Raw genomic sequence first — 19,033 nt, forward strand, 5'->3', positions numbered from 1 at the left:
ATGGGCTGCAACATGTCATGCGACTTTACAGGGTTAATTTACTAAAGCTGTACACTGCAAAAATGTGGTGCAGCTCTGCAAAGAAACCAATCAGCTTCCAGGTTTTGTTGTCAAATCTTAATTGAACAAGCTGAAGTCAGAAGCTGATTGGTTACCATGCATGACTGCACCAGATTTTGCACTCTGCAATTTTAGTAAATCTCCCCCTATGTGCCCTAAGTCGCATAACAAATGGCACAAGTGTGAATGGAACCTCAGGGTGGAGACTCTTCACTGGGGTTTCATCTGATCAGGGGCGGACTGACAACTCATGGGGCCCCTGGGAAATAGGGAATCATGGGGCCCCTGTGTCCTCGCCCACACTCAAGCCACACCCAAAAGAGCCTATGAAAAAGCATATGAAAGGTACCAGGGGCATCTCATGGGGCCCCCTACTGACCCTGGGCCCTCGGGCAGTGCTCGAGAGCCTAAAAGGTCAGTCTGCCCCTGCATCTGATTTATATTGATGATCATTAATAGAAGAATTTTATTGTTTCTCCCCCCCAGTACCGGAGACAATGAGCTGCCTGGCAATCTCGGCTTCATGGACCAGGTGGCGGCCCTCCATTGGGTGCAGGAGAACATCGCTGATTTCGGGGGCGATCGGCACTCTGTCACTATATTCGGGGAGTCCGCCGGGGGAGTCAGCGTCTCAGCTATGGTAAGATCCGTCTCTGCAGAGGATGGAAGAAATTGATTTCGGCAAAAAAAAGCTTCCATGAAAATTCTGATTTGCCGAATTTCAATTAAGGAGAAAAATCCAAGAAGGAATCAAGGAATCGGAGAAATAAAAACTCTTCTATAGTCTCTGGTGACCAGGAACTCCAGGCAGGGTCAGTCGTTAGAGGGGGACTCCAACCTCTGCCTTGTGTTAGTTCTCATCTTCACCACTGGGGACTCTTCCATAACTTCTATCTATTCATCAGTATTATCTCCTTCTTTTTCAGGTGTTGTCACCCTTGGCTAAAGGATTGTTTCACAAAGCCATCGCTGAGAGCGGATTTGCCACAATGAGCAGCCTGATGGTCATGAAGCCGGAGGACCTCACCATCTACCGTGATGTAAGTCCACCATGTGTGACTGTGGAGGGCATTAGAGTGTAAGCTCCTCTGGTACAGAGGCTGGTGTGACTGGCTTAGCGTTCTCTGTACAGTGCTGCGGTATATGCCAGAGCTACAGTGAAGGAAATAAGTATTTGATCCCCTTTTGAACGTTTGCTCATTCACAAAGAAATGATCAGTCTAAAAATCGAATGGTAGGTGCATTGTACAACTGAGGGACAGAATAGCAACAAAAAATTCAAAAGAAATCCTTGTCTAACAAATGATGACTGATTTGTATGTTCATGAGGGAAATAAGTATCTGGTCCCCTATCATTCAGCAGCATTTCTGGCTACCAGATGTCTTTCATACAGATAACAAGCTGAGATTAGAAGCAGTCTCTTAAAGGGAGTGCTGTTAATCTCATTTTGTTACCTGTATATAAGACACCTGTCCACAGGAGCAATCAAACCATCAGATTCCAAACTCTCCACCATGGCAAAGACCAAAGAGCTGCCCAAGGATGTCAGGGACAAGATTGTAGACCTACACAAGGCTGGACCGGGCTACCAACCTATCGCCAAGCAGCTTGGTGAGAAGGTGACAACAGTTGGTGCAATCATTCACAAATGGAAGAAACACAAAACAACTGTCAGTCATAACTGTAAGCAATAATCATCACAATTATGACAAATCACGGCTTGAACTATCTTGCTCTGCATGTAATGAGTCTATCTCATATATTAGTTTCAGTTGCATTATTGAAATAAATGAACTTTTGCACGATATTCTAATTTTTCGAGTTTCACCTGTATATATCAGAGCTATATAACTGTATAATAATAGTGACTGTGGGGGGACATTAGAGTGTAAGCTCCTCTGGCACAGAGACTGATGTGACTGGCTCAGTTTTACTGATGAGATTCCTGATGCTGGTTTTCTCCCTGCAGTTGGTGTCGGGGTTGTTCGGCTGTGACGTGTCCTCAGTGGTGGAGTGCCTAAAGCGAAAATCAGAGAATGAGATCTTGTCTGTTGCTGTAAAGATGGTACGTCAAATCCACGTTGGGCATCTTAAAAAGATTTGTTAAAGCTGAACTCCGGGCACAAAAGTTTTCCTCTAAACCAGGGGTCTCCAAACTTTTTAAGCAAAGGGCCAGTTTACTGTCTTTCAGGCTTTAGGAAGGCCAGACTGTGGCCAGTGGGAGTAGAAAATGCCATGGAATCAGTGCCCCATCATTGGTTTTACTGGGAGGAATATTGCCCCGTTGGTAATATCAATAAGAAGTATAGTGCATCATTATTGGTGTCAGTGGGGGGAATATTGCCCAAAGAGCCAGATAAAACCAAGCAAAGTGCCACATCTGGCCCATGGGCCGCAGTTTGGAGACCACTGCTCCAACTACGGACACAGCTGATCATGTGATGTGGTAAAAGGCCAATCACAGCGGGTTTTTACCACGTGATCAGCTGTGTCCAATGACAGCAGATCACCAGTAAATGCAGTTTGCGGTTATCGGCTGCACTTTCCTCCAGCTGTCACAGAGTGAGAAAAGTACTGCCGATAACCAGCAACTGTCAGATGATCAGTGCCCAGCAGTGCTACCCACCTGTGCCCCCAGCAGTGCCACCCACCTGTGCCCCCATCAGTGCCAGCCATCAGTGCCGCCTATCATTGCCCATCATTGTTGCATATCAGTGCAGCAGCTTCAGTGCCAGCTCATCAGTGCCCATCAGTGCCGCCTATCAGTGCAGCAGCTTCAGTGCCAGCTCATCAGTGCCCATCAGTGCCGCCTATCAGTGCAGCAGCTTCAGTGCCAGCTCATCAGTGCCCATCAGTGCCGCCTATCAGTGCCCATCAGTGCCGCCTATCAGTGCAGCAGCTTCAGTGCCAGCTCATCAGTGCCCATCAGTGCTGTCTATCAGTACAGCCTCATCAATGCACATCGGTGAAGGAGAAAAATTACCTGTTTGCTACATTTTATAATAGAAATTTCAAATTTTTTGCTGTTTTTATGTTTATAGCGCAAAAAATAAAACCCCCAGCGGTGATTAAATACCACCAAAAGAAAGCTCTATTTGTGTGGAAAAAATGATAATAATTTCATATGGGTACAGTGTTGCATGACCACGCAATTGTCATTCAAAGTGCAACAGCGCTGAATGTTGAAAATTGGCCTGGGCAGGAAGGGGGTATATGTGCCCGGTAGGCAAGGGGTTAATTGTAGTATTTATAAACGCAATAAAGCATCTGAATCTGCTTTCATGTTCGCCTTCTGTCACCCCCTACACATCAGCAGGGGGGCAGTGCTACGAGCCAATCAGAGCTCTGCTACATTTATTCACACTGACAGGAGGAGAGAGAAGAGTGAGCATTATATATATAATAATTATCTTTTTTTCTTTCTTCAGGGATTCATGCCATTGCCGGGCTGTGTGGACGGCGTCTTCCTACCCAAACCGGTGGATGAGCTCCTGGCCAATAAGCAGAACCACCAAGTCCCGCTCCTCCTGGGCGTCTGTAACCATGAATTTGGCTGGCTGCTCCCCATGGTAATGTCATCCATATCCCATCATCATCCCAACCTCCCCTACATCCCCCCCAGCAATCATCACTCAGACAGGGATCAGCTATTCCCACTATCACTGTATAATCCATAAAACTCCACCAAATTTTTTTCCCCAGTTTTGAATGGAGTAAAGAGTTAAAACTGATCCTCTGTCTGTGACCCCCTTGGGAAGATTCTCCCCGACTTCCTGTCCTTGTGACACTCATACAAGAAATGGGGGACCAGCTGCCCACTGGAAAGGATAACGCAGACATCGATAAACACATCATTCCAAAGTTCGGACTGTCCCCCTCTCTGCTAAAAAATGTTTTGTCCCTACCACACCCATAATAGAAAGTGTCGGGGCTTTGCATACACTCCAATGCTCCGAATATTCCAGTCCACACATGATAGGAAATCGTTTCCTGCGTATGGCTGCCAGAACCCTATCCTGAACCTTGAACCTCGGGGGGGTCACTCACTCAGCACTGCCAACATTCACACTTTGCACCAATGTATTTTTCAATGCATACAAGGCGCTCTCTGATTGGACAAGGTGGAGAGGTGGGATGATGATGTCATGATCTCCACTTTGTCCAGTCAGAGAATGCCTTGTATTGATTGAAAAAAAATACATTGGTACAAAGTGTTCTATGAATGGCGAACCCCTGGGGTTACTATGAAGAATTGCAGCTGCCAGGCACAGGATCCAGAAGACTGCTGCTATCGCTGACCTCCCTCCCACCCATCCCCCGATATGTCACAGAGGGGGTATTATCATTTTATTATTATCACATGGTACTCCTGTGCCCCCCATCCCCCGATATGTCTCAGAGGGGGTATTATCATTCTATTATTATCACATGGTACTCCTGTGCCCCCCATCCCCCGATATGTCTCAGAGGGGGTATTATCATTCTATTATTATCACATGGCACTCCTGTGTCCCCCATCCCCCGATATGTCTCGGGGGGGGGGGGTATTATCATTCTATTATTATCACATGGTACTCCTGTGCCCCCCATCCCCCGATATGTCTCAGAGGGGGTATTATCATTCTATTATTATCACATGGCACTCCTGTGTCCCCCATCCCCCGATATGTCTCGGGGGGGGGGGGTATTATCATTCTATTATTATCACATGGTACTCCTGTGCCCCCCCATCCCCCGATATGTCTCGGGGGGGTATTATCATTCTATTATTATCACATGGTACTTGTGCCCCCCATCCCCTGATATGTCTCGGGGGGGTATTATCATTCTATTATTATCACATGGTACTCCTGTGCCCCCCATCCCCCGATATGTCTCGGGGGGGGGTATTATCATTCTATTATTATCACATGGTACTCCTGTGCCCCCCATCCCCCGATATGTCTCGGGGGGGAGTATTATCATTCTATTATTATCACATGGTGCTCGTGCCCCCCATCCCCCGATATGTCTCGGGGGGGTATTATCATTCTATTATTATCACATGGTACTTGTGCCCCCCATCCCCTGATATGTCTCGGGGGGGTATTATCATTCTATTATTATCACATGGTACTCCTGTGCCCCCCATCCCCCGATATGTCTCGGGGGGGGTATTATCATTCTATTATTATCACATGGTACTCCTGTGCCCCCGATATGTCTCGGGGGGGAATATTATCATTCTATTATTATCACATGGTACTCGTGCCCCCCATCCCCCGATATGTCTCGGGGGGGGTATTATCATTCTATTATCACATGGTACTCCTGTGCCCCCCCATCCCCCGATATGTCTCGGGGGGGTATTATCATTCTGTTATTATCACATGGTGCTCGTGCCCCCCATCCCCCGATATGTCTCGGGGGGGGTATTACCATTCTATTATTATCACATGGTACTCGTGCCCCCCATCCCCCGATATGTCTCGGGGGGGGTATTATCATTCTATTATCACATGGTACTCCTGTGCCCCCCCATCCCCCGATATGTCTCGGGGGGGTATTATCATTCTGTTATCACATGGTGCTCGTGCCCCCCCCCCCCCCTGATATGTCTCAGAGGGGTATCACATGCAGGATTTCTGTGACTTTGTCCTCTGTGTTGCAGTTGGTCCAGCTGTCAGAGATAAGTGAAGGGATGGACAGGGTGTCGGTGTGGAAGGCGCTCAGTAAACTTCCCTTCCTGGTGAGTTCTGATGATGATGAATCATTGATAGATCTGGATCTCTATATAAGTGACATCTCTAGTGTAATACAGGATGTGACTTCAGACATCACGGGGTTAATGATCAGCAATGTATAACATTTCCTGTATACATCATATGTGTGTTTTATTAGACATTTATACTGATAGATCACTATGGAAACACACAATGCCTGCTTAGCCCCGCCCCCGGTTCCGCCTCCTCGTTCCCTTTGTACAGTCTTACTTCAGGAATGCAGTAAAACAATAGCCCCTCCCCCTTCATGATTATCTCATTGGATTGGATGAGACTTGTTATGACATATACTAATTAATAAAACATAAAAGAATGTTCTCCATCCCTGTACACAGAGCATCAGCGCCACCATTAGAAATCATGGGGCCCCGGATAGCCTAGCTGACGGGGCCACTGCCTACTTCTGGAACTGCATGTGTAGAGGAAAGAGGCCAAAACGAATCCCTCAGCTAGCCCCCCTTCTCTACCAACCACACCCTGTTAAAGGAAAACTCCCAGAAGGATTAGCCAAAGGGGGAGTGACTTAAAGGCTCCTGTCATGCTGTGATTGGCTGAGGAAGAAGTGGCAGGGTTACAAGGTGGATGCTTGCCTGTCTTTATGGTTTCCATGGAGACAGGAAGAACATTTTCTTAAAGTGGTTGTAAACCCTTCCATATACCTATTGAAGTGACTGGCCTCAGGTGATACACAGAGATTAAACAAATCCCCCTAGAAAAGTTGTACCAGTTTATCTGCGGCCATCTGTCCTCTACATCCATTCAAAGTGCAGAATGTACACAGGATCTCTCAGCTCTGAAAAGTAGGGGGTGAGCAACTGAAGTTACACCAATGAGGAGACCTCTGAGAGCTGATTGGAGGGAAGGGACACACACCCCTTCACACAGAAATAGAGCTGGGGCTGTCAATCACAGGCTGTGCCCTCCTGACACCATTTTTCTCTTGGTGTCAGGAAAACTTTTCAGAAGTGACTCATGCTTACAGCAGAGCAACGAGGTAGCAGACAGAAATCACATTTAGTGCTCTGGACTGAGACAGGTACACACTATAGAGGAATATGCTTTGGTCATATTTCATGTCTGAAGATTTCAACCACTTAAGGTGACACATTGTGGCGAGTCCTGGACTGCGGCACAAATGGTATGCAGGATGAGATTTTATTTTTGTTTAACCACTTCCCGTCCGGCCCAGGTAAATGGCTAGACAGGAGCAGTGCAGGAGCGGGTGTCCGTTTATAAATGGCCTCCGCATTCACTGACTGTGCGCTCTCCCTTGCAGCGTGCAGCACCGCAATCTGGTGCCCGCTGTGTCCGGATCATGTGATCACTGATTGGCCAATCAGTGATCACATGAATAGTAGTAAGCAAGATGTCACTTCCTGACATCATTGCTTACTACATGTGAAATCTGTGAATGATCACAGAGATCACATGGTACAGGGCTATTCACAAAAGCCTTGTCTCTGCTTCTACTTCTAAACGCACATAAACGCGCACTGCAACCGCGGCTAAACAGATGTTTTTTAACCTCCGTTTTCCAGCAGTTTCCATCGTTCAGAAGTGTCCCGTGTACATGGGGCCTTATGCTGTTATTTATTCTTTGTAGGGATTGACCCCCGGAGTGCTCTCTTCTATTATGGAGGAATACCTGTCTGGTGTGAGTGATCCAATTGTGCTCCGTGACCGTTTCCTGGATATCTGCGGAGACGTTCTGTTCATTCATCCCGCTGTGAAAGTCGCTAGATATCACCGAGGTGCGGAATGCTCACGGGGCGGAGTCAGGGCCTGGTTTGGTGTATTCAGGGGCTGATTATATTACCCAAGTTTACTGTTGTGGGATGGGAAGGGGTCCCGCCGAGTGGTGATGAGGTTGTCATGTGATCCAGCTAGGAAAAATCAACCAGTAAGGTCTACTTAAGGCCACACGCACATGGGTGGCAAAAAACAAGCAGCTGAGCCGCAGTTTTACTTCCCTCTATCTACCCACCTAAAGAAACATGCAGCTGCTCTGGGTAGCACACATGCCACAGCCACCATGTTTTGCTGAGCATCCATGGAAAAAATGAAACTCCTTTATGTGTTCAGTGGACAGCGCACCACCCTGTAACCACGTGCAATTCAGTTGTGGAACATCATCTGCCCTCAGCCACAGATCACTTTTCAGAGGGGTGACAATGGCTACAGTCCATGTGAATGAGCCCTAACGCAGACCTGTAAATAACTTTATTAAGTCTTCATGAACAATTCACAACACGTTCCCAACATCATTTTGTTTAGAAAAGCTTCATGTTTTGTTATGTAAAAGTTGTCCTTGAGCTCCAGACAGTGGGTTTGTTTAGGCTGAGATGTCATCAGTCTGCTGAAGGCAGGAGGAAGCATTTCCTTAGTCTCCCCCTAGTAATCAGTCTGCTGCAGGCAGGAGGAAGCATTTCCTTAGTCTCCTCTTCCCCAGTGATCAGTTTGCTGCAGACAGGAGGAAGAATTTCCTCAGTCTCCCTCCCCCTAGTAATCAATCTGCTGTAGGCAGGAGGAAGCATTCCCTCAGTCTCTCCACCCCCAGTGATCAGTCTGCTGCAGGCAGGAGGAAGCATTTCCTTAGTATCCTCTTCCCCAGTGATCAGTTTGTTGCAGACAGGAGGAAGCATTCCTTCAGTCTCTCCATCCCCAGTGATCAGTCTGCTGCAGGCAGGAGGAAGCATTTCCTCATCCCCCCCCCCCCCAGTTATCCATTTTGTGCAAACGGGAGGAAGTATAACCTCAGTCTCCCCTTCCCAGTGATCAGACTGTACATTGTAACATTGTACCAAGTCACTAGGTGAGAGACTGCAGCAGGGGGCAGACCTGTGTCAGACATTTGTCAACACAGCCAAGAACTGCACAGGCAGCAGGATTTACACCATCGTGTCATCTCTGAGCCGGCATCTCAACCCAGGAAGTAGGCGATGACCCTGGATGATGCCTTAATAAAGATGGCACCATCCTTCTGGAGAGAAAGGCAGATGAAGACATTTTGTCAGAGGGAGTACTGTGACCTCTGTGAGAGATAATAAATATCTGGAAGGGTTACAATGACACATAACTGACCATATATAAACCTGAAAAAGGAATGGTATAGCTAATGACAGGTCCACTTTAAACTGAATTGGCCTCTTTGTAACTTTGGTGTCACCATCCATCTATTTAACAGATTCCGGACTTCCTGTCTTCTTTTATGAATACCAGCACCGCCCGTCCTTTTTTGATGGTACAAAGCCGGACTTTGTGAAGGCGGATCACGGTGATGAGCTCTTCTATGTGTTTGGAGGTCCCTTCCTGAGGGACGGCGTTGTCTTTGCCGGTAATACAGAATCCAAGAGGGGAAGGGTTATGGTGGGACTGGTGTGGGTCAGTTGTATGTATGGGCCACCATGGTGAAGGTGGTGATGGGCCTGTCGGTGGTGGGGTCGAAGTGACCCTGCCCCGATATTGGAAGATACAGAGACTCAAGGAGAATATTTGCTATTTTCTGTATTCATTTAAAGGGTCTAATTATAAGGAGGTGAATGTGACTTTCACCAAACATTCTCTGACACATCATTCCCATTGGGTGATTATGAATATGAATGTGGAAAAACGTTCAAAGGCCATGGTGGCCACATTGGCACATACATTCTATAATGTTGTAAAGACATCCAGTCATTCATGGATAATTGTATGCATTTAGTTCTCTGAAAGCTTTTCCAGTGATAAAGATTGTTGTGTTGTTTTTCCTGTCAAGGTAATTCGACTGATGAAGAGAAGGTCCTCTCCAGAACCATCATGAGATACTGGGCCAACTTTGCCCGGAACGGGTAAGAAGACTTTCCTGTATAGAATCAATGTTGGTTGTACACCCAACAAGGGCCGGAGATCCAACACACGTTTGCTGCTCTTAAGCCAGCCATAGATGGATCAAAATTTGGCCAGTTCAGCAGGAATTAGTGGTGCACCGAAATGAAAATTCTGGTGTCGAAAATTAAACTTCAAAATGCACTTTGCAGAAAACCTAAACCGAAATGCGCAGTTTTAAAAAATGAATATATATTTTTTGGAAAAAATACATTTTGATTAAAAAAAAAAAACCCACTATACCCCAATTTTTTTCTAAAATATGAAAGAGGATGCTACGGCGAGTAAATAGATACCCAACATGTCATGCTTTATTTATTTTATTTATTTCAGGTACTTATATAGCACCATCAATTTACTCAGCATTTTACATATATATTGTACATTCACATCAGTCCCTAACCCTCAAGGGGTGTACAGTCTAAGGTCCCTAACTCACATTCATACATACACATATTAGGGCCAATTTAGATAGGAGCCAATTCACCTACCAGCATGTCTTTGGAGTGTGGGAGGAAACCGGAGTACCCGGAGGAAACCTGCACAGGCACAGGGAGAACATGCAAACTCCAGGCAAGTGGTTCGGATTCAAACCAACGACCCTAGTACTGCCAGGCGGAAGTGCTAACCATTTAGCCACTGTGCTGCCCATTGAGCATGCTAGTGGAATGGCGTGAAACTGTGGTACTTAAAAATCTCCATGGGTGCCTCACAAATTTCTACAAGTTACAGAGGAGGTCTAGTGCGAGAATTATTGCTCTTGGTCTGATGTTCATGGCGATACCTCATGTACGTGGTTTGAACACCGTTTATTATATGTAGGCGTGGCCTATGTATGCGCTCACCACTACGTGTGAGCATGGGGGGGGGGCGGGGGGACTTTAAACTTTTTTGTTATTATTTATTTAATGATGGGGGGGGGTTTTGGACTGTTCCTTTAAAAAAAAAATTTAATCACTTTTATTCTTATCACAAGGAATGCATGCATCCCTTGTGATAGAAATAATTAGTGACAGGTCCTCTTTATGGAGAGATATGGGGCCAATAGGACCCCACATCTCTCCTCTGCAATGTAAAGCATTAGATAAAAAAAACCATTGATCTAGTGCTTTAAAAAAAAAATGTCTGGAGCCGGAAGTGACATCACTCTGGTCCTCCAAGGGCATAGAGATGAGTGGAGGCCATCTTTCCTTCACACATCTCTATGCCCAGCGCCGGGATCGTTCAATGGTTTCTCAGGTAAGGCTGAGAACTACCGAGCAGCGATGGCGGGCGGCGGCAAAGGGCGGGTTTTTGCAGCACCTTCAAAACAACCACACTGTCTTTTTCATAGTCTGTATTTCTCCTGAAGTTACCTATGGGTTTCCCTTTGAATCCCGGACAATTCTTCTGGCAGTTATGGCTGCAATCTTTCTTGGTCTACCTGACCTTGGCTTGATATCAATAGATCCCCGAACTTTCCACTTCTTAATAGGTGATTTAACAGTACTGATTGGCATATTCAAGGCTTTGGACATTCTTTTATGTCCTTTTCCATCTTTATAAAGTTCCACTACCTTGTTACGCAGGACTTTTGACAGTTATTTTCTGATCCCCATGGCTCAGTATCTAGCCTAGTCAGTGTTTCCACGTATGAGGTAACAAACTCATTGACTATTTATACACTGACACTAATTGCAATTTAAAAAGCCACAAATGTGGGACATTAACCTCTAATTGGCATTATAACCCGTGTGTGTCACCTTGTGTGTCTGTACCAAGGCCAAACATTCCAGGGAAGGGAAACTTTTGATCCGGGCAATCTTGGTGATTTCTGTTATCATTATGATTTAAAAAGGAGCCAAACAACTATTTGATAATAAATGGCTTCATATGATCATCATCCTTCAATAAAAGAGCATTTATTGGCATGATCAGTCATATTTTCAATATCAATGCCAAAATGTCACAATTTCTGCCAGGGTATGCAAACTTTTGAGCACAACTGTATATGTATTGTGGTCAGCAAGAGCTTACTAATCACTGGGAACAAATGAAATTGGATGATTTCACCTTGACAAAGTTTGAAAATCAAGGCAAACCGTGAAAAATCAAATTTGTCTCAAAAAGGAGTTTGGAAAGCCTAAAGTTCTACCTTCTGGCAGAAAATGAGAATGCAACATATTTATGTGCACTATCTAATGTTTACCTGATGGAAAAAATATTAATTTTTACACTTTACGTTTTGACTATGATAGATGGTAATAAAATACATACAGTCATGGCCGAAATTGTTGGCACCCTTGATATTTTTCCTGAAAATCATGTATTTCTCACGAAACGTATTGCATTAACACATGTTTTGCTATACACATGTTTATTCCCTTTGTGTGTATTGGGACAAAACAAAAAAAGGGAGGAAAGAAAGCAAATTCGACATAATGTCACACAAACCTCCAAAAATGGGCTGGACAAAAGTATTGGCACCCTTTCACAACTGCGGATAAATAAGAATGTTACAAGCATGTGATGCTCCTGTAAACTCACCTGGGGCAAGTAACAGGTGTGGGCAATATAGAAATCACACCTGAAAGCAGATAAAAAGGAGAGACGTTCACTTAACCTTTGCATTGTGTGTCTGTCTGTGCCACACTAAGCATGGACAACAGAAAGAGGAGACGAGAACTGTCTGAGGACCTGAGAACCAAAATTGTGGCAAAATATCAACAATCTCAAGGTTACAAGTCCATCTCCAGAGAACTAGATTTGCCTTTGTCCACAGTGCGCAACATTATCAAGAAGTTTGCAACCCATGGCACTGTAGCTAATCTCCCTGGTCGTGGACGGATGAGGAAAATTGATGAAAGATTGCAACGCAGAATAGTCCGGATGGTGGATAAGCAGCCCCAAACATGTTCCAAAGACATTCAAGCTGTCCTGCAGGCTCAGGGAGCATCAGTGTCAGCGCGAACTATCCGTCGACATTTAAATGAAATGAAACGCTATGGCAGGAGACCCAGGAGGACCCCACTGCTGACACAGAGACATAAAAAAGCAAGACTACAGTTTGCCAAAAGCCTTCTGGGAAAACGTCTTGTGGACAGATGAGACCAAGATAGAGCTTTTCGGTAAAGCACATCATTCTACTGTTTACCGAAAACGGAATGAGGCCTACAAAGAACAAAACACAGTACCTACGGTAAAATATGGTGGAGGTTCAATGATGTTTTGGGGTTGTTTTGCTGCCTCTGGCACTGGGTGCCTTGACTGTGTGCAAGGCATCATGAAATCTGAGGATTACCAAAGGATTTTGGGTCGCACTGTAGGGCCCAGTGTCAGAAAGCTGGGTTTGCGTCCAAGATCCTGGGTCTTCCAGCAGGACAATGACCCCAAACATACGTCAAAAAGCACTCAGAAATGGATGGCAAAGAAGCGCTGGAGAGTTCTGAAGTGGCCAGCAATGAGCCCAGATCTAAATCCCATTGAACACCTGTGGAGAGATCTTAAAATTGCTGTTGGGAAAAGGTGTCCTTCCAATAAGAGAGACCTGGAGCTGTTTGCAAAGGAAGAGTGGTCCAAAATTCCGGGTGAGAGGTGTCAGAAGCTTATTGATGGTTATAGGAAGCGACTGATTTCAGTTATGTTTTCCAAAGGGTGTGCAACCAAATATTAAGTTAAGGGTGCCAATACTTTTGTCCAGCCCATTTTTGGGGTTTTGTGTGACATTATGTCATATTTGCTTTTCTGCCTCTGTTTTATATTTGTTCCAATACATACAAAGGGAATAAACATGTGTATAGCAAAACATGTGTTAATGCAATACCTTTTTTGTGTGAAATACTTGATTTTCAGGAAAAATATCAAGGGTGCCAACAATTTCGGCCATGACTGTACGTATATACACATGAAAAAATAATTATATACTCAACCAGGGAAATGAACATACAGTGATGCATGCTTTATGCCTACACCACTCTTCTGAGTTGAGAAAGCGAAGCCGATCTTGCTTCTAATTAAGAAGCCCCTTTGTTACTTTGGAGAAATTCATTCCATGTTCTATGCTGTGTCTATGACAGATAAGGCACAGAGGGACAAAGAGGGATGAGCTGTCTGCTGACAGTTCACACCCCCTACACCAGGTCTGATCTGGTGGGGATCAGCGGCAGTTTTCTATACTGAAAACCACTGCGATCCTTTTGTTAATTAGGAGAGGACCCTGTGACAGTTTCTATTTCACTCTGAATTACAAACCGGCATGGGTGGTAGGGGACACACCACAAAGGCCAGTTTCCTATGCTATTATAATGGTTCAGAACTTTGTTAATTACCTAAAATGAGTATAAATTCACGTCACCTTCTTTACTAAAATGTTGTTGATTTTATTCCTGGCAGTGACCCCAATGGACCGGATCTGGTAGAGTGGCCTCTGTACAATGCAAAGGAAGGATATTTGGAAATTAACCTGAAGCAGAAAGCATCCGCTCAGCTAAAGGAGGACAAGTTCAAATTCTGGAGCAAGATCCTTTCCAGGATGTTGGAGGAGAGAGGAGAGCACACTGAGCTGTAGACCTCTCCTCTATCCATTGTCCCTGCTCTTCCCATTATCTCCCTCCATCTCCTCTGTATTTCTGTATCTTCCTCCATCTCTCTTCCTTCTATTTCCCCTCCGTCCCGCCAACTCTTCCTCCTATCTCCCATCCATCTCTCCCTCCTATTTCCCATCCATCTCTCCCTCCTATCTCCCATCCATCTCTCCATCTCTCCCTCCTATCTCCCATCCATCTCTCCCTCCTATCTCCCATCCATCTCTCCCTCCTATCTCCCATCCATCTCTCCCTCCTATCTCCCATCCATCTCTCCCTCCTATCTCCCATCCATCTCTCCCTCCTATCTCCCATCCATCTCTCCCTCCTATCTCCCATCCATCTCTTCCTCCTATCTCCCATCCATCTCTTCCTCCTATCTCCCATCCATCTCTCCATCTCTTCCTCCTATCTCCCATCCATCTCTCCATCTCTTCCTCCTATCTCCCATCCATCTCTCCATCTCTTCCTCCTATCTCCCATCCATCTCTCCCTCCTATCTCCCATCCATCTCTCCCTCCTATCTCCCATCCATCTCTCCCTCCTATCTCCCATCCATCTCTCACTCCTATCTCCCATCCATCTCTCCCTCCTATCTCCCATCCATCTCTCCCTCCTATCTCCCATCCATCTCTCCCTCCTATCTCCCATCCATCTCTCCCTCCTATCTCCCATCCATCTCTCCCTCCTATCTCCCATCCATCTCTTCCTCCTATCTCCCATCCATCTCTTCCTCCTATCTCCCATCCATCTCTCACTCCTATCTCCCATCCATCTCTTCATCTTGCTGTCTGTCTGTCTGTGTCTGTCTGTCTCTTCCTCCATCTATCCATGTCCTGCTCTGTCTCTCCATCTCCCTCACTGTCCCTCTATCCCTGAAGCAAAAGAAGGGTATTTGTAAATTCTGGAGCAAGATCCTTTCTAGGATGTTGGAGGAGAGAGAAGAGCAAACTGAGCTGTAGACCTCTCCTCCATCCATTCTCCCTGCCCCCCCCCCTTCCCATTCTCTCCCTCCACATTTCTATTTCCCCTCTGCCAATCCATTACCTCTTCTCCTTCTCTTCATATTCTTAATCTCTCCATCTCTGTCTTTTCAACTCCATCTCCTTCTCTATCTCTGCCTCTCCCCTTCCATGTATCCATCTTATTTGTCTCTCCATCTTCCCCGCTGTTTTACCAACTCTTCCTCTGCCTCTCCATCTCCTTATTTGCCTCTCCAGCAACTTTCCATTTTTCTTCATTCTATCTCTTTCTTCCCATCTCCATCCCTCCATCTTTGTGCCTCCATCTTTATCTGCGTCCTTACACCTCCTTCCCTCCATCTCCAGCTCCCTATCTTCTTCTCACATCTCCAACTCTCCAGCACCAGTGCCTTCCCTCTCTCACCATATCTCCATCTCCTTTTCTCCATCTCCATGTTTCCACCTTCGTCCCTCCATCTCTGTCTCTCCACCTCCATGTCTCCAGCTCCTTCCCTCCATCTCCATGTTTCCACCTTCATCCCTCCATCTCCTTCCCTCCATTTTCTTTCCCCACTCCTTCCCTCGATCTTCATGTTTCCAGCCACTTCCCTCCATCTTCTTCCCCATCCCCATCTCCTTCCCTCCATCTTTGTCCCTTCGTCCCCTTCCCTCTATCTCAATCTCTCCATCTACTTTTCTCCATCTCTCCATTTCCTTCCCCCCTTCTGCGTCTCTCCATTTTCTTCCCCCCATTTCCATCGTTCCATTACCTTCTTGCATCTCCATCTCCTTTCCTCCATCTCCATCCCAATCCCTTGATCTCTGTCTCTCCATCTCCTTCCTTCCATCTCTTCACAGGCCTCAAATTATGAACAATGAAGGAAGGAAATGAAGGAAGTCCACGTCTACAAACACTGAATTACATGCTGATATTGTTCTCTTTTTTTTTTATATAAAATTTCATCTCTCAGTATTCTTTTGTTCTTCTCTGTCTACTTTATTCTCTCCTTACCTCTCCATCCTTCTCTAATTGTGCCCCTTACATTTCTTCTTTGCTCTCTGTGTCTGTTGTTACTTTTCCTCTGTTTCCACAATAGTTAAATCAATATTAAACCCATAACCTAAAATGTAATATATTGCAGCTTACCAATCATTAGATGTGGTGGCTGCAGTTGTTTTCTGTTCTAGAGTGCCCCCAGTCTGGATGAAAGCGCACGGGGGGCAGATCTGGACAGCAGAATTATCAATCTGTGGGGAGGGGAGTGTTAGATGTACTAGCAGATTTAAAAACACAAACAAATTAAAGTCAAAGTCCAGCTCACACTTTATAAGCAGTTACAGAAAACAGTTTTGTTTCTTTTGGGATGAAGGTTTTACATAAATGGATAAACCTGATCACTGTAAGCACCCCTGTCAGTGGTAAATGGTTTGTCTCAACCTTTTAATTGCTACCTCTTCAGGACAACTAAAAAACAATAGACTTACTGGCTGGATCACCAGATGAAAATATAAAAAGCCTAAAAAAGAAAACTAATGCTGCCACCACATTTAAGAATTGGTAAGTTGCAGTATAATAAATGTTTGCTTTTGGGTTTAATAATGCTTTACGTAAGAGCAAAGGTCACCTCCATCTGCCGAGAGAAGACATCTTGTTGGCCAATGAGTTATTTCCCAAATCACTGACAAATGATTTCACTGAGACTGTAATGGCACTGATGGATGTATTCAGTAAATATCTTCTAAAAACATTTCTTCAGGTTCCGTCATCTCTTTACAATTTATACAGAAGAACTGCATGTGCATATGCAGTAGCGCTGACATATACCACAGCACTGTACAGTGAACACTGAGTCACATCAGTCTCTGCACCAGATGAGCTTACAATCTAATGCCCCCCCCAGTCACACACTATTATTATTATACATGTATACGGCTCTAACATATCATGCAGTGCAGTACAGAGAACACTGAGCCAGTGGCATCAGCCTCTGCAACTGAGGAGCTTACACTCTAATGCCCCCCCACAGTCGACACTATTATTATTATTCATTTATATAGCTCTGACATATACCGTAGTGCTGTACAGAGAACACTGAGCCGGTCACATCAGTTTCTGAACCAGAGGAGCTTACACTCTAATGTCCCCGCGCAGTAATACACTATTAGGCCCCATGTACATGGGACACTTCTGAACGATAGAAACTGACTGCTGCAAAACGTAGGTTAAAAAATGTCTGTTTAGCCGTGTTTGCATTCTGAAGCGTTTTTTAAAGATAAGCACAGGAGAACCTCCCAAATGCCCAGAAACCACTAAAAAGTGGTAAAGTATTAACCATTTCAGACTGTTTCAGAGAAATACAGAGAGTAGAAGCAGAGACAGCAGTATGTGTTGAGATTAGTTTAGGTGTGAGTTGCTCATTAATATTTATTTTGTTTCTCAGGGTGGGAAAGGTGGAGGGAATCATTAAGGCCACCTGGCAGGGGGTCTTCATGAGGAATTTGAGGTGTGAATGGTCATTAACATATCTTTTGTTTCCAAGGGTGGGAGAGGTCTGAGGTGTGAATTGGTCATTACAATGTGTGACAAGCTTGGTAGGAACTTCCTGTGTTCAGTGTTTGTCCATCTGAGTACCCTGAAACGCATGCATTTTTCGCTATAAATGCGATTTGCCGCGTTTACAAGCATTTTGTGTTTGAAACGCTGATAAAATTGACTGCTGAACGCAAGTTTTCTGCGTTCAAAAAAACGACTGTAAACACAAATGCCCGTAAACGATTGTAAACGAACACATGGACACATAGGAAAGCATTAGGGTGAGTTCAGGGGCTGCTGAAAAAAATGCTGAACAGCTTCTAAACGTCAGTTTATCAGCTGCAGTGTACATGAGCCTTATTATTATACATGTACACTATATTGCCAAAAGTATTGGGACGCCTGCCTTTCTGGCATCCCAGTCTTAGTCCGTAGGGTTCAATATTGAGTTGGCCCCGCCCTTTGCAGCTATAACAGCTTTAACTCTTCTGGGAAGGCCGTCCACAAGGTTTAGGAGGGTGTCTATGGGAAGGTTGGACCATTCTTCCAGAAGCACATTTGTGAGGTCAGGCACTGATGTCGGGGGAGGAGGCCTGGCTCACAGTCTGCGCTCTAATTCATCCCAAAGGTGTTCTATGGGGTTGAGGTCAGGACTCTGTGCAGGGCAGGCCTCCCACACTACAAAGACATGCTGGGAGGTGAATTGGCTCCTGTCTAAATTGTCCCTAGTATGTATGTATGAATGTGAGTTAGGGACCTTAGATTTTTACGCCCCTTGAGGGTTAGGGACTGATGTGAATGTACAATATATATGTAAAGCGCTGCGTAAAAATTGACATAAATAAAGCACCTTAAATAAAATAAATGAAAACATTTTGCAATAAATGCAGTAAGGTATAGGAGTGAAATAAGATGATACTTAGGCTGCTTTATAGAATAGAAAAGAATACAATAAAACAGAACGGAAAAGAAAAAAAAAACACAAAACAATAGCATAAAGTAGAAAATAAAAGAAGGAAATTGAATAAAAGAATAGATTAGAAAATAAGAGTGGAATAGAATAGAAAAGAAAGAAACAGAATAGATTAGAATAGAACAAATTCCAAAAACTGAATCATTTCACCATATTGAATATGATGAAAGGAATGTTTCCGTCTTCCAGTCTCCTACACGAGCACATTTCTAGGAGTGAAGCGCTGGCTTAGAGAAGCATGTTCCCCACTTCCATATGACGTAGCGGTGTGCGGATGGGAAGGCGAGGTCTCCATCACCACTGCCACTGCCCCCAC

The 19,033-nt window shown here is 45.0% G+C and overlaps 1 protein-coding gene across 1 annotated transcript in view; it reads left to right on the forward strand.

Annotated features, from left to right (window-relative positions):
• LOC149434359 (fatty acyl-CoA hydrolase precursor, medium chain-like) overlaps window positions 1-16,959 on the forward strand; it is a 30,189-nt gene extending 13,230 nt beyond the window's left edge. The window contains exons 5-13 of the mRNA XM_089663784.1: window positions 547-700; window positions 987-1,100; window positions 2,031-2,126; window positions 3,490-3,630; window positions 5,712-5,789; window positions 7,427-7,574; window positions 9,008-9,157; window positions 9,578-9,650; window positions 14,059-16,959. Coding sequence (XP_089519910.1) covers window positions 547-700; window positions 987-1,100; window positions 2,031-2,126; window positions 3,490-3,630; window positions 5,712-5,789; window positions 7,427-7,574; window positions 9,008-9,157; window positions 9,578-9,650; window positions 14,059-14,233 — 1,129 coding nt within the window. The 3' untranslated portion in view covers window positions 14,234-16,959. The remainder of the gene's footprint in view (window positions 1-546; window positions 701-986; window positions 1,101-2,030; window positions 2,127-3,489; window positions 3,631-5,711; window positions 5,790-7,426; window positions 7,575-9,007; window positions 9,158-9,577; window positions 9,651-14,058) is intronic.
• The last annotated feature ends 2,074 nt before the right edge of the window (window positions 16,960-19,033 follow it).

This window comes from Staurois parvus, unplaced genomic scaffold (assembly GCF_062004578.1).
Source record: "Staurois parvus isolate SC_StPar_1 unplaced genomic scaffold, SC_StPar_1.0 ptg001766l, whole genome shotgun sequence".
NCBI classification, from domain to species: Eukaryota; Metazoa; Chordata; class Amphibia; order Anura; family Ranidae; genus Staurois; species Staurois parvus.